Genomic DNA, 24,300 nt, shown 5'->3' on the forward strand with positions numbered 1-24,300 from the left:
GGGGCTTTTACTTCCTTTGTGCATTAAGTCAGATGAATAGTATTTAGGGTAAGCAAAATACTAACAAAAGGAAACAGTTCTCATGTATTTGCAGTTTAAATGTACCTAAAACTTAAGATAGTATGGCAAATGAGTAACAGAGGAGCAACACGAACACCTGTTTTTAGGTGAGATCTTGAGGAAAGAAATCTTTTAAGCACATAACCGTATTTTGTAAGCAACTTATTTTGCCTTACTAGTAGTATTATGAGCCGTTAAACTGGCTGTGCATAACTACCAAACTATTGTGTTATATTTTCATTTTGTTTATATTGTATATACTGTGAGTGCTGACACTGTGAGAAAGAAAATGGCCCAGGTTCTTAGGAAGCTAATGGTCTGAAGCAATTTTAAATATTGAACCAAAGTGAGCAAGAAAACCTGAATGATGCAGAAAAAGTAATTTATTTCATTATTCCTGGGTTGATACTATCAACCAATGAAATTCATGTATGGATGCAGAGAGAGACAGGCAAGAGTGGCATCTCAATTGGAAGTCTTTTATTTTCATTTGCTTAACTCACTGTAACAGCTAGCCTAAAGAAAGAGCTCTTATGAGAGCAGGAAACCATGTTGTGATAGAAACTGATTTTTTAAGTGCCACTGAATCCCTGTTTTAATATAAATAAATAAAATAAATGCTTAATTAATGCTTCCTTTTGGTTCAGCTGGGAACCTTGGGAAATAACATATTTTTCCTAAGTTGGGCATTGAAGCCAAAACAACATGTGACAATTCCTTAGTAAGGGTCTGCAGAAGTAAATGTTAGCATGTAGGTTCCACAAAAATACCTTTTACAAGTAATTGTGCACATTACACAAGTTCACACGAGAGAAAATGTATTTTCAGCCAGGTATATGTCAATGAGCTCTACAGGCAGCTTTTTTTTTTTTTAAAGAAGTAGACTTCTACGTAGCCAGCTACCAAAGAAAAAGAAATGGTTTGTTGTATAAAGAAATGCAGTTTTTGCAACATCAACTCATCATCAAAATAAAGTTACTGTGATGATTTGAAAACTAGAATTTAAGAGCTATTGTAAGAATTACATTCACTTGGTACTTGGGTTGCTTTAAATGAGTCTTTAATAAAATCTATTGTAATTGCTCCAATTAAAGGAGGGTAATATCAACTTTGAATTTCCTATTGCTGGATCTGAACACTTTGAGGACGGCTGGATTGGTATTGTGAAACACAGGCAGAAGTAATAGTTCAAAAAATAATTAAACTTTTTCCTTTGAAGACGACACATTTTTGCCTCATGCAGGCATTTGTCAATGAGTTTTTTGTCAAAACCGTTTATTTTTTCTTTGGTTTGCTTTCTGGATGATGAATTCAGTAGCACTGGCATAATATTTTGCTTACTTTCACCTACCACAGATGAAGACGAAGGAATTCTAGATGTACAGTAAAACCTAATTGTAAAACATTTTCTGAATACTGTAAATTTTTGGTTGGGGCTAAGATTTTTGCTCATATTTTTAAATAATGTACATTTTACATTCATAGAGTCTTGGGAAGATAGTTTTGTTTTATATGAAAATATTAATTTAAGATGTTTCATTGGAACACACAAGCAGAAGCAGGCTTTTCAAAATGTATAAAGTTTATTCAAGAACTCAGTTTTCAGTTAATTCTTGCAATTTCCTTTGCATCAAGCTTTATAAAGATAAACAAATGTCAATACTAAAGGTCTGTGAAATGGAAACAAAGAGGGTTGTGTTTGGGCAATCAATCACCAATAAAGTTTTACTCCCATTTTGATATTTTTATTTTTCCAATGTGTAACAATCCCAACCAGTTACTACAGCTGCTGTAAATAATTATTTTTGAGGGTAAAAAATATGCAACCAATACAGTTCACTGTTGTGAATGCTGGGTAGTGTGGTTTTTTTCTTCTCCATTTGGATAACACTTTTGAAAATAAACTAGAGAAGCACATACTCTCCTGTGCCATAATTTTCTGTTAATCTGTAACTACTTACTGATGTTTGATTCAAGTAGAAACAGTAATTTTGAAGTATTAAAGAGGGGTGGAAATACATTCACATGGAGATATCAGAAAAGATAATTTAGTGATGTATGAACTACACCGAGATTAACAATTCAGATTCTGATTACACTGCAGTAATTTTAGCATAAACTATGTTTCTCCACTAATCACACCTAAAAGGAAAAAATTCCCAAAATTGTTTTTCAGTGACACGAAGTTTCCATGCTTTAAAAAAACTTATATAATGCAACTACGTTTTCAGTGCCAGTTTTGTAGCATCATGAAAAGAAGAATGGAATTTAAACCTGAAGAGGGGCAGGTTGGTGTTTTGTTTGATGGCAATGCTGAGGATTCCGTATGATTCAGGTTCCACCTGTGAACTGAGGCAAGTCCAAAGGTTTATCTCCATGTGAGAAAGGTAATAGTTACTGCAATGTCTAACTGAGATGCCAAAATGCTCAGTAGTGTTACTAGCCAGGGAGCTGCACCCCTATTTTCCTAGCTGTATACCACAGCTTTGTAAAAATAACTAAAACAGAGCAACTTCAGTGTAAGGAGTTGCAATAGAAGTGGCTTCCAAATACCCAGTAGTTTCAGGGTTAGGTTTACTTTTGTAACCTGGAAAGCCTTGATTCCATTTCTTCCTCTGTATTAACTGCAAACCACATATAAAAATGTGTATCCAAAACAAAGGCTTAAATGCATTAACTTTAAATGCTGTATTTCCATTGCCAGCAGGAGAGGCAGATTGTAACTAATATACTTATTTATGGTATCTGGCTAATATTTAGGGGTTAGATTAGGTGAATGAGTAGTTTGGTACCACACGGAAGTGGGCATATGTTCACTGATGTCAGAAACATAGGTATGGTGACAATTCAAATGCTTTTGAAACTAGATAGTGGCTGAATTCTCTAAGGACTGAAGTCTGGTTTTCCTGCTATGCTATGTCTATAAAGGACTGGAGACACTACAGCCCTCCAAGTTACTTGTAGCAGCAGTTTATTGACATCTAGCACACACAATGGAATTTGCTGCCCTTTATTTTAATACTCATATTTTCTATCCAGTCAATAAGCTAAGTCTGTTTATAATTTGTTTTGCAAAAGCCTGCACATGGAGCTGGAACTGCCTAAACTGACTTAAAAGGAATGCTGGAGACAGTTTCTGTTAAAGTCTGCCTCAGCTGAGGGCTTAGTTGTAGAGAGATATAGTTGAGAGATACAGTTGTAGAGATACATATTCCTCTCTTTAGGGCCACAGCCCTAGATTCACTTCTGAAGGTAGATGTCTAAGCCCAGGAAAAGGGGATTTCAGAAATGGAAGATGTGTGTCTTCCTCCTTCTCCCTTAGGGAACATGTCAGCAATTGGAGCAGTCTCCAAATAACATGAGAGACCTCAATTCACTTGCCTCCTTTGCCTGGGGGGACCCAAAAGCTCAGCTTAAGCACATCTCCTACTTTTCCTATTGAAGCTCTTCTAGCTTGCTTTAATTATTGAGGGTTCCACCCTGCTAATGAAGGGCAATTTCAGTATTGTACATTAGACTCATTGGATAAATTAGAAAGGCAGCCCTTGAGGCAGGGACTACCCAGGGCTTTTCCACAATAACAGTGGATACTGTTAGCTGGGGGCTCTTTCTCAACTCAGTCTTTTGTCGGTATCTTGGATCATAATTGAGTGTTTGGTTTCTCTGCTTGTCCGCCAGAGCTGAAGTAGAAAATTTGAAAAACAACACAGCTTTAGTAATCCTTTTTTTCTGATTCTCCTGTTTTAAGGATGACAATTCCTTTCTCTAAAGGATGGACATTCTGTGGTTTAATAACAGTTATGGGTTAAAATCTTCTGTAAATAGACACCAAGGCACTATGTGATAGCAGCTCCTACCTGGGTAATAATATAATCAAATATATACAAAACAGCATCAAAGGAGTTAAAATCCCATGAGTTTTAAAGAACAGACTATTCAGTACAAATCTTGCTACCCAGAGGTGTGCAAACAATTTATTTGTGTTTAGTGCAACACTGTACAGGGGAATAGGTCTGCAGTTGTGTTTCTCTACAAGGTCAATAAATGGTTTGTCAACTCTGGTGAGCATTTATTTTGTATCCAAAGTCCTAATGTAAAAAATAATAAAGATTAGTTTTATTCTCTCCGTTTGTAGTGGAGTCTCGCTCCGACAGGATCAGAAGTATCAGTCAACAGCTGCAGATGGAAATGAAATAGTCCTCTTAATTGGATCCTGTGGGCTGCAAAAAAGGATTTTGTTCCCCACCGCCCAAACAGTTCCTTGTGTCAGACAATCTGGAGCCATGTATTTTTTTTCTTTTTACTAGTCCAGCTGGCAGAGCAAATTGCCTTGTTGAATTAACATGGGGTTTAAATGAGTATGACAGTACAGGCAATAAAACAAACTATTGCTATTATAAAATATACTAACATATTTCTCCATTGTATAGTGAACAGATTTGAGACACAGGTGGCATAAACAACTCCTGAAGCTTTTTGTATTGGTTATTTTTATATGAATCTCAGTAATAAGCAAATCGGCATATATGTCGACAAATTAAAACAGAAAGTATTAGCAAATTAACACCTTTTACACAGAGCTTATACAAATACCACATTTTTCATATCTTGTGTTATTGCAAGAACAAAATTGCATAGACCATTTGCTGGCACTTTTCGAATTCCCCAACTAATGCTTTGTCTTAGCATTATTCCCTCAATCTAATTTCACCCACTAATGCAGTAAGTGTTTACATGTAGTGAGAGAAAAAACGCACAGAGCTCAAAAATATTAACAGTGACATAATCATGTGACTGAGTAATAGTTCAGCAAGGAAACATATTCCTTTTTTTTATGCTCTCCATAAGGCTGTTTTCAAAGTGTTACTGATAGAACATGTAATTTGATTCAAGTCATTCTTTTGAAGTTGAAATGTCATTTGTGCTCTTCTTCCCTTTTCACCCTGTAGTCCAGAATTGTACATACAGATTTGTTTCCTAACTGAAGTGCTTCATGTTTGAAACTGAAAATTCTGCTTTCGGTAATGCTCTTCAGCAGTAATATAAAAATCAGAGTAGCAAGGCGCCTTTTCTGGTGCCTCACTGACAGACACGGCTGTATTCATGGCAAGTGGAGCCCACGCCGGCCACTGACAAATAGAGCTTTCCATCCGGACACACACAGATTTCGTAGAGCCCCTGAGAAATACTGGATCCACCCCTTGTACCCTCAGGCAATTTGGGCAGTCGCACAGTTTCAGCATCCAGCAAAAGCTAAATGGGAGAAAGCAGGACAAACGGACTAGTTAAGACATAATAATGCAATAGCGTGCCATACAACAACTGACTGTCTACACAGTGATTTAAGAATAGCCTTTTACCCAGACTTGTTATATACAAAGCTTTCTGAGACTTAGGCTCTTAGAAAACACTAGAACACATGAGAGGGATAAGCTGGTGCCCATCCTCTTCCTTAGCAGAGACCTCATGAAGTTCAACAAGGCCAAGTGCAAGATCCTGCACCTGGGTTGGGGCAATCCCAAACACGGATACAGGCAGGGTGATGAGTGGATTGAGAGCAACCCTGGAGAGGACTTGAGGGTACTGGTGGATAAAAAGCTGGACCCTGCTAGGACATGACCTAGCAACGTGCACTTCCAGCCCAGAAAGCCAGTAACATCCTGGGCTGCATCAAAAGGAGTGTGGCCAGCAGGTCGAGGGATATAATTCTCCCCCTTTACTCCACTCTCGCTGAGACCCTAACTGGAGTACTGTGTTCAGATCTGGAACCCTCAACATAATAAAGACATGGACCTGCAAGAGCAGGTCCAGAGGAGGGCCACAAAGATTCCCCGAGGGCTAGAGCACCTCCGCTATGAAGACAGGGTGAGAGAGCTGGGCTTGTTCAGCCTGGAGAAGAGAAAGCTCCAGGGAGATCTCAGAGCAGCTTCCAGTGCCTAAAGGGGGCCTACAGGAAAGATGGGGAGAGACTCTTTATCACGAAGTAAAGTGATGAGATGAGTGGTAACAGTTGTAAAATGATGAAGGGTATATTTAGATTAGATATTTAGAAGAAATTCTTTGCTGTGAGGGAGGTGAGACACTGGAACAGGTTGCCCATAGAAATTGTGGATGCCCCATCCCTGGCAGTGTTCAAGGCCAGGCTGGACAGGGCTTTGAGCAACTTGGTTGAGTGAAAGGTGTCCCTGCCCATGGCAGGGTAGGTGGAGCTAGATGACCTTTAAAGGTCCCTTCCAACCTGAACTATTCTATGGTAAGAGATAGAGCCCCTGCCCATACACTGAATAGCGGCGCATATGTGCTGCTGCTGCTGTTGGACCCAGGTCTGCCCACGCTTGAGTGCTGAAGCTCTGCAGCTGTGTCAGCTGGTTAGGGATGGACATATAGGTTGCTCCAGAGTTCTTCTGTCGAAGAGCTGGCAATGTACACCCTCACAAAGGCGCTAAATCTGCTAAGTCTGCTGCATGAGGCGTGCTGTTGCTGATGGGGCAGTTCCTAATGATACCTCCTTAATTTAGCAGCTCTGGGCCTAAGTGTCTGCTCTAGGCCAAGGACCCTGATTGGGTGCCTGGGAATGACTGTGCTAGTGGGGAGGTGGGTGCTATTGCAGGTTTACTACAAAGCATTTCTCTAACCTAATACAATATTATGTCAATTGGTGGTATTATTTAATCTAACCTATAAATAAGTCTTATTATTGGCACCATTAAGTTCAATATCCCGTCTCTTAAAATCTAAGGAATTAAAATAACAGAACTTGAAAAAAGACTTGAAGTTGTTAGTTACATTCAGACAGCAAGGTCAACCATAGTTATAAAAACAGAAGGGCTTGTACTCACCACACCATCACTGCTGTGCAGTTTGATATCCATTTGAGAAAGAGCTTCGATATTCCCAGCTTGTGCTTTGATATTAATTCCTCGTGGTGCATCCATACTCAAAGATCGAGTCGGTGATTCCAGCCTGAAAGCAGGAGCAGGAAATCTGACAGTAGCACATTGTCATATGTTCCTTTATTTTTGAAAAGTAAGTAAACTTTGAGCAAGCACTTGAAGAATCTCGCCTGAAGTCATATGAAAGATGAAGCTTCTTTTTTCTTCAGGCAGATTTGCAAAAGGAGGAAACTATTTAAAAATGCCAAAGTATCCCAAATGAAAAATACAGATGAATTCATAATACAAACATAAGGTATTATTTCAGAGATAACTTCAGATTATTTCAGTATAACGGTAATTTACTCTTTAAAACTGAAACCCATTTTATATTCTTCAGTTTGAATTTATTTGCATTTTTGATGTAACAAGATATTGAAATTAATACAATTAGTGAAGTTTGGAAGTTTCATAATCAACAAGAGTTTTGACACTGCTATCAGTCAGAGCAAGATCTCACCTTGTGTTTTGTTTAACTAGATGGCATCTGAAACTTAAAAACCAGTAACTTCCTTTGACAAAAAAATTATGCAAGGCAGAAAGTTGCAAACCCTACAGTGCCACAAGATGGCAGGAAGATACTGCATGAGCTGAGTAATCACCTCATCAGGTCAGCTGTGCAGGATTAATGATTTTTGTTTTCCAAAGAGATAAGGCTTTTTTTCTTCACAATTTTGGTATCATTCCACAATAAGTAGCAGGGATAAAAGTACTAATTAAAAATCATGAGATGGAAAGAAAAAGCCCAAGCTCAGCAACAAGCTAGTGATTATATTGCTGCTTTTGACCATCACCTAGAACTGCTTCCACAGGAGACGTGGAACGCTGCAAGATCAGAGTTGATACCTACTGGGTTTTGTTGCTGATGACAACAGCTTGAATTTTATACTATCAGCCAATATTAAACAGGTGAATATTAAGGCTAGAGAAAATTGCCCAGTGGTCCCAGTTTACTTTATATCCATGTTACCTTCTCTATTCTATATGTTCCCTGGACACACAGAAAGTGATTTGGGTTTCATCACAATGCAGAACTCAGACATGCATCCCTGCTCCCAGGTCTGCATGTGCTCACCCACCCTGTCTTCTGGAAATGTAGGGGTGGTCATGTATGGGTGCATGCACATGCATGCACACGCACTCCCAGCAGATGCCGTGTTGGGTCCATGCATGCTCAACAGCTGCCATGCTGGAGGAGTGGAGGACTGTGCCTCAGCAGGTCCTTTACTAGGTGTGCATCAGGTAGTAAGTGTAGACACTGACTGCCAATCAATCACACAATCGTGATGTAGCTGTCTGATGGGTTTCATTCGCTCAGACTGCTTCAGTTCTTCCCTTTTTAGCAGTTACTTCATTAAAACTAGAATTTAAAAGTCAGTTGTGCTTGTGAAAAACTTCAGTTCTATCTTAGAATTCTGAAGAAGCTAAATCCAGCTGCTATCTTAAAACCTAAACCCATGATATCTGACCACAGTCAAGCACAGTCACTGAAACTTCATTTTTTATGCCCAAATCTGAAAATAACGCAGGCAATATTGGCTTATCATTGCTGGCCAGAGGCAGCAGAAGATTCTATCTTTGATCTTCAAAGGTCCCTTCTAACCCAAACCATTCTGTAGCTCCATGTTTCTATGATCTGCCTCTCCCCAGCATCTCCCGGGTTAGTCACTTTCAATTAGTTTAAACTTTAGATTGATAACTTAAATTCCTAGCAATGGATAACTGCATCATGGGTCCATATTGGGATCGTATCCATAAAAATAGTTTGATGCCTTATCCCATGATTCGGAGATGGCACAAACTTCAGTAATGATCATGCTGAGTACAAGGGCACAAGTATGAGTCTGTTCTGCATCAGACATCTGATATAGTGTTAGTAATATTTACTAAGCAGTGTTGGTGATTTAACAACTTTTCTATGACTTTTTGCTTTAGATTTACACTTTTATGAAATTGGAAATCAGTTTTTCCTTGAGTGATTTACACAGGAGGTCTGCTTCATAGGAATATTTTTTGATGCACATTTGTATGCATTGTATAATGAAAATCAAAGTCTGTATTTTCAATATTTAAAATGTAATATATTTTCAAAAGTTTGTGTCAAGGTAGTTGACTGTTGTTGTAGTTTGTTTTAGCAAAAAGCTATGAACATTGAAATAGCTCATGGGTTTTTTTGTAAAGTATTTCGCCTATGTAAGTATTCTATATGTAGGCATAAATTTTTATTTTTAAGCTCTATTAAATATTACAAGAAGGCAGATTGGGACAGATTTTTGAAGAACATATCAGACCTGGAGTTTGAAAAGTAATCAAATACCGGAGAAATATTTCTTACTTTCTACCAAAATTAATGCTGGCAAGAAGCCTACAGACTTCAGAAGCATTTACAGGTTTATGATATGACTTACATACAATTTAAATTACATGGCAGAATTACATTTGCTATATTAATCATGCTCCTAAATTTCTGATGTTTATACATGTCCTATTTCTAGATTTACTAAGGGTGGATTTACCTAATTGAGTAAGTCATTGGAGCTTCCTGGTGATGGAAACTACCGTGATACTTATGCAGTGATTTAAAGCCTTCTGGAAGTACAATGTGTGAGATTTTAGCAAAGGCAACGTTCAGTAACGCTAACGATGTGTTTCTTCATAATGCATTCAAAGCTTCAGTGTCTCAACCACAGATGTACTAAAAGGGAAACAGGCACCTAGCGTAGAAATGAGGTGACTGAGTTGAACCTTGACTTCGAAAGTCCCTTCTCAGTTACCAGTAGGTCCTGAAGACATGTGACTTCCTCAGCCCTTTAGATACTGACCTTAAAGTTGCCTAAAACTCTTCAGTGGTCCTGGCCCTGAGGCACTTCCAGCAGGTCACTGGTGGGCAGGTTTGTACTTCTCCTGTATGCTTAAGGGTCTAGAGACCACAGAACTACCCTAGCGGAAGACCTGAGTGAAGGAGATACTTGTATGACCTCAGGGTGTCTTGGAAAGGTATGAATAGAGCACTGTAATTATTAACACTGGTGGTGTTTTAAATAGACATTTATAAAGCAAAGTGGGCTTTTTTTTAAAATCAGTGACCAGTGGATCTACTTTAAACAGATGATGGGAGGAAGTTGCTCTGCACTGTGAATGATTTGGGTCAATCAGTCAGAAGATACACCACTGTGTGCACATAATGGCTGATAAGAATGTTTCAAAATCTATTCTCTAAGTGATAAAAGAAGAAAGAGAGTAGCCTGGGCTTAGCAAAATGTTGATGTGCATCCCTCAAAAGTCTTGGCAAAAGAATTCAGTTTGCTTGCAAATGCTAGAGGGTGCTTGGAGACTGAGAGGACAGAAACTGATTGTCTTACAGGTTTTTGTCGTTTTATAGTGTTTGTTTGAATTTGGGCAGTAGAATGATGAAGGAATATATTGTTATCCGTCTTTTTTTTTTTTTTTTTTAATTACAGGCACATAAATTACATTTAACAAAATGGAGTGAAGATCTTTATCATCTAGACGAATTAATCTATGTAATGTGCTGTCCTAAATGAGACACCTGTCACAGCCTGTATCTCATTTGGGAAGATGGATTCTGTACTTATGAATAGCTTCTAGGTACTGTGGTAGCTGCCAGGGGTCAATTAGCAAGTGGTGTGGTGCAAGAGGAATTGATTGGGATGGCACAACATTTGATGCCAAGGACCTGACACCCCCATTATATCTGTCTACAGGAGTACTCTGTACTAGCTGATGCCTGACCCTGAAGACTGCATGCCCAGAAAGTATGGAGCACATTAAGTGTTGTCCGGGGGAGCATAGCTTTCAGGTTAATTTAATCCAAATGTCACCCTGTTCATGTACCCCAAACAGTTCCCCAATGAGAACCAAGATGTGGGGAGCTCAGGCAGTTGGGGGATTTCCCTCAAAAGCATGTTCCTAATTTGAATTAAGACGCTCATGTAGACATACCCATGGAACGTGAAGCAATGAAAACCATACCTAGGCCTACTTGCAGAATAGGTATTTTGCCTTGCTCTCCTTCACCTCAATCCCTGCAGCCACTCGGAGTTTTATTGGCAAAGCACAGGGAAACTGCACAGTGTCAGCTAATGAAAGGCAGGGAAGGGTGGGGGAGTAGGTGGTCCTTGATGATCCTCATAGCTGTGTCATCTGCTGGATATTGGTCCTCCAGTAGTCCACTGCAACTAAAGCAACGGGTTGCAAGGAAGGTAATATTTTTATCACTGTCCTCTTATTTTTTGGTAAGATAGTTCCAGAAGTTGACTATATGTCTTGGCTGGCTGCTGAGGAAATCTGGTCTTGAGGTGTGCAGAATAATTAATGAAGGACTGTGTGAAAGTCTTCTGAGGAAACCTGGACAGCATCCAGGCTCTGCCTCTGAAACCATCCCAACAACTTAAAGGCTTGGAGTTTCCCACCTTTTCCTATAATCGTGTTGCTAACTTCTGGAGATAGCAGATCACCAGAAATTGCTCATTTGGGTGTTTAGGGAGGCTGTGAGGGGAGTGACAGCCTGCTGTGGTTGTGATAAAGCAGCAGCCAATAGTGCCTGTGCATGCTGCAGGCATATTGATCTCTTCTTTCATCCTGTTCTGGCAGGAGACAGAAGGGTACCTTGCTGATCTTGTAAGTACCACAATGCATTAGAAAGCTGCAGAAGGAGTACCACAGTTTTCTGGAGCCCAAGTTTCCTACCACAATGTGGAGTTACTTGACTCTTAGAGCAGGACAGAGGAACCAGCTTGCTCTTGTTCCTTTTGGCCAGTTTTTGTACTTTCCATCTTAAGAGTCAGCATGTCTCCTGAATTCAATGGAGACAGAATTCCTTGGTCTGACTTGAGATGAAAATTCCCCACATGTATGCTGTGTCCAGAGACACAATAGTTAATGGTCCGTGATGGCCCATCCCAAGTCTTTCTTGCCTTGAAAGTGTACATCCCCAGCTTTTCTACCTTGTAACTGTAACTTTGTAACTAAGAAGGAGCAGAGAGCTGTGCTGAATTCATCATTTTCATCAGAAGGGGATGTTGTAACCAGCTACCATAGCCAACTGTTGCCCATAAAAGGCAGCCAAGGACATTTAGAGGTGACGAAGACGCTGGACTGGGATGAAGATAGCAAGGAAGAGGAGGAAGGGGAGGAAGTAACCGGAAGTTGCCGACCCCTAAAAGACCCTCTGTGCTTTAGAACGCAAACTCAAACTAGTGCCAAATAGGCCACTAGGCCACTCCTCTTGGCACAAGCTGGCCCCCTGAGCCAAGACGAGTCAGCACCTTTTAACTAATAAATGCCCAGGACTTGTAAAGGAGGATGAGGCAGATCTCATTACCACCGAGGTCCACGTTGCCTCCGTGGGGACGCCCGCCAAGGTAGAACCTGCCACCTCTCCTGCTATGATGTATCTCAGAGCTGGTCTCTTGATCATCGGGTCCTTGACGGGGTCGGTAAGCATATAACCTAATAAGTAACCTGAACACCCTTTAACCACTTTTTTTCCCTTTCCTACTTTAACCATTATAATAAAGTAAGGGAGAGACTCATTCTCGTTGGTTCCATTACTTCCTCACCGGAATCTTTGATTCCCTGGAACATATGCATTCCTCCCAGCACCTACCAGAGGAAGACCAGGGTTACTGTAAGTGGACTGGACTGGTGGATGGACACTGCTTCTAGAACTGTGATGCACCCAACAACTGGTGTGCCCGTACATACATACAGCTAACTTTCTTTCCTTGCTTTTTGGTTAAAATAGCGTAATCAATTTTACCACACAGTTAAGACTATATGAAATGTGAACCTGTCACTAAAGTATTAAAGGTATGGTAAAGAATTTAGCAGTGTATAGTGACTTAATTATTAGAGTTAAGTATGTTCTTGTATCAGTAAAGGAGAAACACCTATGTATTTCAGCCCTGACACAGCCTTAATTAAAAAAACAGGGCCCCTGTACATAAGAGAAAATTAAATATCAAATATACTGGACTTCATTTATTTTTCATTATATCAGATTATTTCACAGCAGTATGTTAGTTTAGATCAGTAATAAGATATTGATCTGGTGTCACCTATATGGTGGGTATTTTTTCTTTTCTGAAGCTCTTTTAAATACTCAAAGAACACAAGGTGGGTCCAGGCAGAACCTAAATGCTGGCTAGTTCATAATGCCTTTTCATTAAAAGTCTTTCACAGATCTTTCCAGAATTGATTTTTATGAGAGTTCATAAAATATACTAATCCATCACTTCCACTTCTCTAATGTACTCAGTCGTCCTCCCATAGTGCTTTAGTACAATTAAAATAAAAGGATCCATGCAAAAGTGCCAAATAAATATATATATGTATAAAGGTTTGATTTAAGAAGTCAGTCATATGAGAGGGCAAAAGACAGTGAAAGACCCCACACCACTTTCTTTCTGGCAGTTAGTCTTTGTAGGACTGAAGATGCTGCTTCACGCTTGTTCCTAGGCATTAATAGGGGCATGGGAAACAGTATTAGAGAAAAGATTAAAGAATATGAAGTAAAAAGAGAGGAGATAGATAGATAGATAGATAGATAGATAAATAGATAGAAAATGCAACTCATTGGTCAGACACGACTTGCCACTGGTGAACCTGTACTGGCTGTCTCAAATCACCTCCCTGTCCTGCATGTGCCTTAACACAGGAACAGGACAACCTGTTCCATGATCCTCCCAGTCGCAGAGGCTGATAGGCTGGTAGTTCCCAGAGTCCTCCTTTCTACCTTTTTTAATAATAGATGAAATGTTTCCCTTTTTCCAGTCAACAGGGACTTCACCTGACTGCCATGACTTTTCAATTATCATGGAGTGGCTTGGCAACTCTTGAAGCCAATTCCTTCAAGACTCTGGAATGCATCTCATCAGGTCTGATAGACTTATGAATGTTCAAGTTTCTCTTCTTGAAAGAAACAAGAAGAGTTAGGAGAGCAATGGCTACAGGTCTTACCACAGTCTATAAAGATGCAGAAGCACTTAGGTTGCTTAGGGGGCAGGCTGTGAAAATGGGACATAGAGCATCAGATGCTGTTGGTAGATAACCAAAACATATTTTCACATTGTTAAGGAAGAAACCCTCATAATGTCTCTGGTGTGCAGAAAGGAGTCTTGCCATGAACACCTGCCCTTGAGTTCAAGTCTGACTTTGAACAAGTGAAAGGGGAACAGAAATTAAATTAGGCAGTGATTGGAGGTTGTGGAGCAGAGGAAGAATAGAAAAGGTAGCAAATGAAGTTAAAAAAAAAAAACAACACAAGGAAAAAAGAGGGAAAAGGAGAATTTTTAACCTGTCAAGGAACTAATGTTAGTCAAAAGTCAAAAAAGCAACCTAAAAGGAAGCTGTGGGCTTAATTGGCCTTGGTTCTCTGTAGGTGTCTGCTTTCAGACCTGCTTTTTGAATGCATGTTAACCTTTAAAAGGCAATAGGAGTATATTGGCTCTTTGATTAGTCTGAAAGCAGTCTAATTCACTGGCAATGCAGCTAGGCATCGTAAGAAAGCAAACCATAGACAACGCATGCATTAGTTACACAGGAAAAAGATTCTCAGCATTTATTTATGGTCCGATATACAGAATTTTAAACCATTTTCCTCTTTATGAGGAAGGTGGATTCCTGTTGACATGAGCTGAGCAAAACTAAGCTGGAGTTCTAGAAGCAGATAGTGAGCAGCAGGTACAAACTAATGCCAGCTGCCAATTCCCACCCATAGTCACTTATCTCCCAGCAGCTTGCTGTTTTGAGGTCAGGCAAGCAGGGAGGGTGATCAGGATGTGGCAAGAAGAACATGATTACCCAAAGCTATGGATCTTGGTGTTCTGCCTTGTGGCTTTTGGTTGTTTGCCAGCAGGTCCAAAGGCAAAGAAGGACAAAACAACAGGACTGAACTCTCAGTCTTGGTATATGCCTCATTTCTGTTTTGTTTTGTAAAATTACTTTCTTTGGAATGGCTCCTAAATTACATCTTCTTACAAACAGGAAAGATGAGTTTCACAGCATGTTCCAACAACCATGTATATCTTAAGGACACAGAATTATTATTATTCAACGGTAAGCTCTGATAGCTCTTACTGAATGTCAAAAAATACAAAATACTAATGACTCATTAAATCTTGTTCCCTGATCAGTTTTTGCACAGTAATGGAAACATAGCAGTTAGTTAAGCCTTGGCACAAAATTCTGATTTGCTATAACTACTGTAAATCTTTCAAATGCTGCCCGATTTTTCTTTCAAAAATGCACCATTTTGTATCACACATACTGAATTTCTTCCTTTAAAGGTGCAATAATTGCTTCCTAGGATGATGCTGTCTTCCGTATTCCTTCTATTCTCTTTGATACTCTAAGTCTGAGCTTTACTGAGTTAAACTAAATGAACTATAATGAAAAAAATTGACTGAAAAACAGCATCCATTTTCCCCTGTCAAGTCCATTAGTTGGTCAATAGTTCTACTACATCACCTCAATTATTGTAGCTTAGTTCAAAGAAACCATTTTCCAAGGGTTATTGCTCCTGGGAGTTGCCTGTATAGGGATGCATACTCTGTTTTATCTACAGATACTGTAGTATCTACTGTGTAGATACTATTTTATCTACAGGTCCCTTCTACTGAATCCCAAGTTAGTCTATTGTTTATGTCACAGTAAAATGTAATACGCAAACTAGTACGTTTTTTATGCATCAAAAATAAATAATTATTTAAAATGAAAAGAGATTTTTTTTTTTTGCAGTTTCTTTGAAGTGCATCTGGCTACTTTGTTGCAGACAATTTTACAGGAAAACTTATAGCAGCACAAGATACAAGTACTAGAACTGTACTTTCAACTTCAGTATGCCAAGGCTAATACCTCTCCACAATAAAATTTTTGTGCTAGTAATAAAAGAAGATGATCACCACCACCTTGTGAAAATACAGAAAAGTTGTCTGATAATATCAGGAGAAAATAAATAGGGTACAATTGAATTCAGAGAAACATATTGTGAGAATGTCTGTTTAGAGGCGAGTGTACATAGGAACTGCATTAAAGAAAAATTACTTGGCTGAATGAAGCAGCTGCACATAAAGTACCTCATATTTCTAGTAATTCTGAAGCTTTTTAAAAAATCTTCAATAGCACTATGTTGCAATTTAGAGACTATAAAATAATGGAGCAATTTGTTGTAATTTGGTTTTAAAAGTCACTTGTTTCTTGACTCTCTTCTGCTTATTGCTTAAATGCATTAACGAAAATGTCATTTTGGAAGGTCTATCATTTTGTCTGCAATCACATAGGAAAGTCTCAAAATGTGCTGGGCTTTGCTGGTAGTTTGTAACATCCCTGACCTCTAAAAAATAGACAAATGCACATTGTAATGCATGAAACATCCCAAATACTTCAGTAATGGCAGTGCTATTCTAATAATTACACAAGGATGTAGTATGTTCTGCTTTTTCTGGTAGCCTTCTTCCTTGGGACAATAATGTTCTTGACATTTACATACATACAAATACTGTCAGTCCTGATGTATGAAGCACTAGCAGTTGTTACAAGAGGGCTACTAATAGCAGTACAGAACTTTGTATGGCATGTATAATACTGCTGCAGGATTCTTTCTTTTTAAAAAAAAATGCCTTACGGAAAATAAGATTAAGTCAAGTATCAACACTGTGTAAAATGCTAATAATGTAGGGTTACTGAGTTTATAAAATAAACTCTCAAATCTGTAATGGATTCTGTATGATCAAGGAAATCTCTTCTAAAAGTTGCTGTTAGCTTTATAGCTAAATTTTCTGGAAGGCACAAAGTTTATTAGATTCCCCTCCCAGATGTCTGTGTTCCTAAGGAGTAGGAGCACTTCATTACTTGACCACTTCAGGTTGAGTTCTCAACTCCGGAGGGGAGAAAAAAAGGACCACTGAACCACTTTCCTATTTCCCTTTCTGCCAACTCTCAGGAAGGAGCTGTCATACATGACACAGCTGGGCTTATGGTGCTTGGCTGAACGAAGTGTAACTACAGTGAAATGATAAAATCCCATTGCTATCAATGGAGTCAATATTTAATGAAGAGCCACTTGGTGGTGGAATGGAGAAACCAAGAAGACAGATCACAAATATCCACTAGGCTCAACTAAGCGCAGCTCACCTGCTGGGAATGAATTTTCTAAAGCTGAAAGATGGCCTTATAGAATCTTGAGCCACTGCAGTAATGGATTCTTAGACTCTGTGAGTTTTACATTAGACAATCAATGGATAGAAATAAAATAACAATCAGATTCTATGGATAAATTCATTTGTCCACAGATAAATTTATTCATGTTTAATCCTATATTTAAATTATTTTATCCATGAACTTATTAAAATCTTATAACTCTTAACAGCTTGGATATGGAGTCAAGTCTGTTACTTGCCCTACTGACAAATCAGGGCTCCTAAATTTTAAGTACTTCAATATCAGAGCTGAAGAACCCAAGAAAACAAACTAGATATTGTGTTCCTCTAATGATGTCTTTGTTAAGAACTTCATAAAGAAAAGTACAAACAATATAAGATTTTCATCCTCTCTTGTGCTTCAGGCTGTGGGCAATCTGATGACCCAAGATTTGAAGAAATGAGAGATTGTGCTGTTTTCCGCATAAAAAGTTGCAGATTTGCAAGCTTTAAGAAAGAAGTAAATTACAGAAAGACATTGGAGATGAATGGTCCAGAGCAGTACAGAAAATCAGAAAAACCCTCAGAACAAGAATTGCTGGAGTCAATGGAACAACTGTAGAAGATAACAAATATAAATGTAAATACAAGCACGGGAGGCAGATGCAGAGTTAATAAGATTAGTATAAAAAAAATTGAATTTGATGTAGAAGATATGCAGAAGGCTTTGAAGAAAGAAGAGATTCAAAAAGTTGATAGCAATGGAAACAATAAGACTGTATTTTGAAATTCTCAAAGTCCTTAGTGAGTATAAGACAACTCTGTTTTTTTCCAACTTAGAAAGAAAAGACACTTCTTTTAGGTAAATACAGTGGTGTCATGACTTTCCTGAAAAGACAAAGTTCTAGCATGGCCAGGGCCTCCAAGCCAATTATTAGCTTGGAAGGACTCATTACCTTGTGCCTGATATCAAACAAGAGCCAGTAATTGGCAACGTTTACTAATCCTAGTTACAAGGTTATATAAACTGTGATTACCATTTTAGATGAATTTATGGAATATAAGGTTACAAGTGGAAAAGCTTTACTCCGGTATTTGATTTCCCAGCACAGTGCGTGGCCTTATTTCTTACGATGAATTTTCATTTCTTCAGAGAAACCAAACATGGCATAGTCAGTACGTGCATGATTCCTCTAAAAAAATGTAGTTGCCTATAGCAAGGAATATAGGTGATCCCCTGTGCACCCTTCAAAATGAACAGAGAGAAATAGGCACTGCTAGGGCATAATTAGTCTTATATAGTTTCAATGTCTTTGTTAGGATAAAAATGTAATATGCCCTAAGGGTGCTTGTTGCCTTCCACCAAGAGGTGATGAGATCTGAGGTAGACAGCTACACTCTAGATGTCTAAATGAGTTGAATCAATTCCATGTGAACTATCTGCCTGAGCAGTTGTAAACCCCTGCAGCCATGCTCCGCATGTATCAGTCTCTCTGAAAATGCATCTGTGTGGGTGGCTTGGGGGAGGATCCCTTCACACTTCAGTGAATGAATGAATGAATGAATGAATGAATGAATGAATGAATGAATGAATGAGTGTTACTGCTTGAAGACAGGGGAATTCTAAATTTGGATGAGCATCTGAGATGATCCTCTAGGTTTGGATTCTGATGTAGGAATTCAGCCTGAATACGTAAGAGCAAAATGGTAATCAGAAGTGTGTGCTGAATTATCAGCTAAATCACATGCATGAACAGTGAAGAAATCATTTAGGATCAGCCAAAGTGTTAGGCAGATACAGGTGAGGGGATTTTTTTCTTTAACCCTACTCCATATGTATACGAAGTGCAGTTCATTTTAAAGAAGTGGTTATTTTTTTGGTTTTTGTTTTTTTTTTAGCTTATTTTGTTTTACGTTAAAAATGATAAAGGATAAAGGGCAGATTCCTGAGGCACTCCATTTCTTTTGGGTGGCATTCTTAAATGTTGGGAGTATTTGCTGCTCTTGAAGATGTCGGCTGGTATGTTCTTCAGCATATTTTCCTTTAATTTAAACTAAAAAATTTCTCATAATTTCTTTCTATTTCTTGAGATAGCCTGTGTTCCAAATTTGTTTTGTATTTATGTTCTAAATCTAAGATGAGTGGGAACAGATGATTCCAGTAAAACTCAGTTAAGAGATTCTGGATTCAAGGGAATAGTTCAGCATAAGCACAGCAGGCACTAACACTGCTTACGGCTTATGGATGATCTCTGTGCACAAGCACAATTACAAAGCCAGATTTGAACAACAGATGTTCCAGTTCCCAAGGTTTTGGTTAACAGAACTTATTTTATGTAAGCAATATAAAAGAAATATTCATAGTACTAAGACAAACTTACATGTTCTCTTAGAAAGAGAAGAAACCAGTGCCCAGTTTTAATGGTACTTTGAGAGGACTATAAAGGTAATTAAAACAACATCTATAACCTGTTAAAAAACACAGAAGATATGATTATTACTGTGTAGTTACGTGTTTACTAGTTCCCCATCCATCTTAAATATTGAGGTGTTTTTGCCTGTTTGCCCACTGTCATTCAATGCAGAGTTCCTGAAGGAAGGAAGACTAAAGATCAGAACTGATGTATGATTAAAATAGAAGCTTTTCTTAACACTGACAGTTGTGATAAAGAGAGGTAAGCAGAGCTAATTCAAAAGAGGTCTCTGTGATGACCTCAATTTTATGATTTTATGATGTGCTGACTCTCCAGGTAATTAAAAATGGCCAAGGCCCCACTGAATGTGATTGAATCTGGCACATCACAGATGTTCCAAGTACAGCTATCTTTTTCAAATGACTTTAATGGTATTAAATAATAACTTCTTGTATTATAATATCTTACTCTCATATAATAACACTATTTGCATCACTGTTGTAAAAAATCAGGTTAGTATTTTAATTATGTGTATTTTCATAAAATTATCTTCCTTTTTTAAATTTGCCATGCCTTTCTTTTATATATCTCAACCAATCTTTTCTTTAATATGCAGAAGCATCGAAAAATTTCAAGTAACTGGAATTGTTCAGTACATCCTGCTCATAGTTTCCACTTGTTCTGCATTAAAAGAAACACTCAAGCGAAGAGGGCTTGGCTGACAAGTGAGTTATACCCTTCCCCTCTTGTGATTCATTAGTACAGAGTCTGAATGTGCCACACTCATCAGATTCCTCACAACTGAAGTATCACAACCGCACACACATGTGGAGGGGGAAGAGTGAGAATAGCTACAGTGCATATGTACAATACATCTTGGAAGAATTACTGTTATCAGGAAATGCTTCCCTTTCTTCCAGTGTTTGCAACATGCACATCCTCATGGTAGGTGACTCCTGTTTCCTGTCTGATATAGGTGAGGAAAGAGGTATGAGGTGAAAGATAATGTAAGGGATGCTCTACCCAGCTCAATGTTAAGTCTTAGACCAGTGACAGCACAATTATAGGCTTACAAATATTGCTACAGGTGGTCATCTGCAAGGTGTCTGTAACTGTGACAGTCATTAATGAAGTTTTCATGGTAGCTTGAACTCTGGTGGAGTATGCTGTAATCACTGATGACAAATTCCCTTGGCAATCTCACCAAGCAGACTAACATTGTCAGGTACCCAGTTTTTTTTACCCAGCGTTGGTGTAGAAAATCATTAGAACTTTGGTCTCTGCACCGCAGACATATGACTGCCCCACACAATACTGTCCCATACAAGCAGCAGAAATGACTCCTATTGATCTTAATGTGTTAAGTGACATCTCTGAAAACCTGAGGCTTTAGAAAGAGCATCAGCCACTACGTGACTGTCTTAAACTGTGAAAGTCCATTATGACAGTGGGCAGAAACCTGGCATGTGTCCTCAGGGAGATCTTACCTGGCAAAAAGGCCACTAACATCAGTGCATCGATTTCCTCTCCTTCTGAGGTATCTATCACTCACTGGTTTCAGAGGCCAGCAGTCCTTTGAACCAGGAAATGTGTTGTAGGAATTCAGGAGAGCAGCTCTGACTGCCAACATATCCACGTGGAAACAGGCTCACTAGGATATCTGAGTCTTGCTCCCACCAGTCACCCAATGTCCCTCCTACCTCAGGAGGGAAACATCTGTGAGAGCAGGACAGACTTCAGATTCAGAATTACAGAAGGCAGGATGATCTAATCTGCAGAGGTAAGTCTATTTCCTATGGTCATATGGTCCATATGTAAAATGATATATATGCCCTGCAGGTTAAGCACTAAGGTTGGTAAACTAAATTGCACTGAACAAGATTTTGCACAATATAGGTGCACACAAACAGCCAGTAATGCAAGACAGAGAAAGCATATTGTGCTTGGAAAATGCTTTTCACTTTAGGATTAATGTTTTCAATTAAATTCACTGCTTAAAAGAAGGCCGTAAGTGAAGTAGTACCCAAGCCTTTGCTAATAGGGTATTTTGAGATAGCTGAGTCAGAAATGCTTCTGAAAATGTAATAAATATGATATCCTGTATCATCTGATCATTATAAACTATGGCTTTTTACAGATTTGAGTCCATCAGATGAATGGAAATTTTTAAGCTTCCAAAATAAATACTTGATGGTATTCTTAGTTAACCTGAATGCAATAAAGTATATGAATGCAAATTTATATCTAGGAACTTAATGCCAAGGCTCATAAAATTACATTGCAGTAGAAATATCTCACCAGTCAGGGAGCAGAGATGCTTTACAAATACTGAATCATAACCACCGACTTACTTCTCCATTACATAATTCATTCTCCTCTGACTGACTGGGGTTTTGATTTGCATAATGAGTACAAATAAAAATCACTGTACTCCAATTAGTCAGATGGTATTTTTAGGCAATTAGCATGTAAGCATTAGTATTACGACTATGATTAAGCAATGATTTAGCAAATGTTTTTACCCTGGTTGCTTCTATACATCTCTTACTGGATTTCCTTCATAATTACTACTCATGCAACCATATACACCCATAACTTCAGTTTCCAGCCTTTCTCTCTGTCTTCTTACACAGTTTAACCCTAGCAAATACTTCAAGTGCAAAAGGAAATCATACTATCAGTGGGAAAAGGAAAGGATAAAAGTAAGTTTTTACAAAGAATCACAGTAAAGTAGAAGCCATAAGAAAACAGAGTTATTTGATGCCACATAACAGAAGTAAAAATTAAAGGGGACACATTTATTCTGAATATACAGGTAGGAAGGTCTACCAGCAATCCACCAGTACAGTAATTTACCTTAACCAAATACTTAGAAGACACACAATTATGCCCTCAAATTATCAATATTCTACAACATGTAATTCACAAGCTAGGAAATATATATTTTTATGCTTTTAAGCACTGGACATAGGCATTTTATTAAAGTATGAAGCAATGCTTCTAAAATTATACATTTAAAGCTTCAGTGAATGCCAATATTATATGTTTGTTTAAAAAACATCTGTTTCTCTGGGAATTACTGAAGTATTTTCAGAATATACCCACATTTGCATAACATTTTATATATATATTTATAATCATACTCTGACAAAAGTTGATTCTCTGGAAGAGTGACATCGTTCCTGCTATAGTGCTATTTAAATCCAAGAAGGGTGGAAAGATGTGGGTCACTTTTGAACTTGGATGTAAACCCTCTGTTGAAGAATTGGCAAAATACCACAAACTGACTGTACTAAGAGTGATTTCCCACAGGATTTGTGCTCAGAAGAAACAGTTTCTGGCTGTCAGACATCCATATGCAGCAAATATGAGAACAAAGCTAGTACTCATTCATGAGCATTATACTGATTATGCATAGTAGGCAGTTAGTTAATAAATGGAAAGATGTCACTTTTGTAAGCACATTTCAAAAAGTTTGGGAAATGTGAATGCTCAGCTCAGAAACATTGTTTTGAGATTTAAAGAATTTTGCTCATTCATTGTTTTGCCTTAGCCATATAGATCACAAGAAGTGAACAGTATCAAAATGACAAAACTTTCAAGGATATAAAATATAGAAGGAATAAAATAACATGCTAAATAGTATTCTAAAGTGCTATACATTATCAGAAAACTATGTTAGCATCAGACTGGAAAAATGTCTAAACTGAGACACTAGTTTTCACATCAAGATTGTTATTTGATAACTGGGGATATAAAGGGGTATGCGTGCTGGCATTAAACTCTCAATAACACCAGGAGAGGCTACTTCCAGTATCTAACACGGAACCTGGGGAGAAGCTGGCTTTTAGGAAATTTCTATAAACGTCTCTGTCTACATCAGCTAGTTCCATTAGTTACTGTTACTGATTTCCCAGCTACATTTTGAGTTACAAGATAGTTACAAGCCTGAATATGAGCTTCCATAATTCTATTTATATTCCTTCATTTGGAAAGCAAGGTACCCATTTTCCATTAAAACATTGCTGCAATCCAGTTAGAGGTGGGAGCTAAATTCTATAGAAGCCCCTGGAGACCTGATCAATAAAAATCAATATTATAATATGTATAACGCTATATTACATATAATACAATCATATTGATATTGAATCATGAAGCATCAGTTCAATTCCCTCGTCATCTTGAGGGGAATAAAACCTGTATCCGTTACCTCCATTTACCAGACTATGAAACAGTTTGGCAGGAGTAAAGAGCTGCATTGTGGCAATCTCTGTGTTGAATACAAGCCTTTGTACAACCAAATAATCCTCTTTACTTATCTCCAAATAAAGAGGAGATAACCTAGTGGTCAGGACATTCATCTGGTGCTTCTTCCAGGATTACTTTTGTAACTGAAAACCCCTGGTCTCCTCCAACTCTTGGATGAATGCCCTAAACAAGAATAACTTGTGCTTCCTCTTGCTTGCTCTCCTGTGGTCCCATGACCATACAGAAGATCAGGTTCAGTCACAGGAGAGGAGACGTGACCCAGTAAATAGGCGCTTGTTGAGGTTCAACAAGAAAACTTGCCAGATCCTGCATTTGAGCCACAACAACCCCATGCAGTGCTACAGGCTTGAGGAAGAGTGGCTGGAAAGCTGCTTGGTGGAAAAGGACCTGGGGGTGCTGACTGATGGCCTAACTCTGCACTTGGAAGATGGGTAGGCACTCGACTATGTGAGGCAACTGAATTGC

General features: G+C 38.4%; 1 protein-coding gene across 8 annotated transcripts in view; it reads right to left on the reverse strand.

The window, feature by feature from the left end:
• Positions 1 to 1,621: 1,621 nt before the first annotated feature.
• SGCG (sarcoglycan gamma) overlaps positions 1,622 to 24,300 on the reverse strand; it is a 119,042-nt gene continuing 96,363 nt past the window's right edge. For all 8 annotated transcript variants that reach the window (XM_030476025.1, XM_030476022.1, XM_030476026.1 and 5 more), the window contains 2 exons: positions 6,900 to 7,023; positions 1,622 to 5,313 (listed from right to left, as the gene is read on the reverse strand). In XM_030476025.1, the coding sequence (XP_030331885.1) occupies positions 5,140 to 5,313; positions 6,900 to 7,023 (298 nt within the window). In that variant the 3' untranslated portion in view covers positions 1,622 to 5,139. The remainder of the gene's footprint in view (positions 5,314 to 6,899; positions 7,024 to 24,300) is intronic.

The sequence above is a fragment of the Strigops habroptila genome, chromosome 2, assembly GCF_004027225.2.
Source record: "Strigops habroptila isolate Jane chromosome 2, bStrHab1.2.pri, whole genome shotgun sequence".
Taxonomy (NCBI): Eukaryota; Metazoa; Chordata; class Aves; order Psittaciformes; family Psittacidae; genus Strigops; species Strigops habroptila.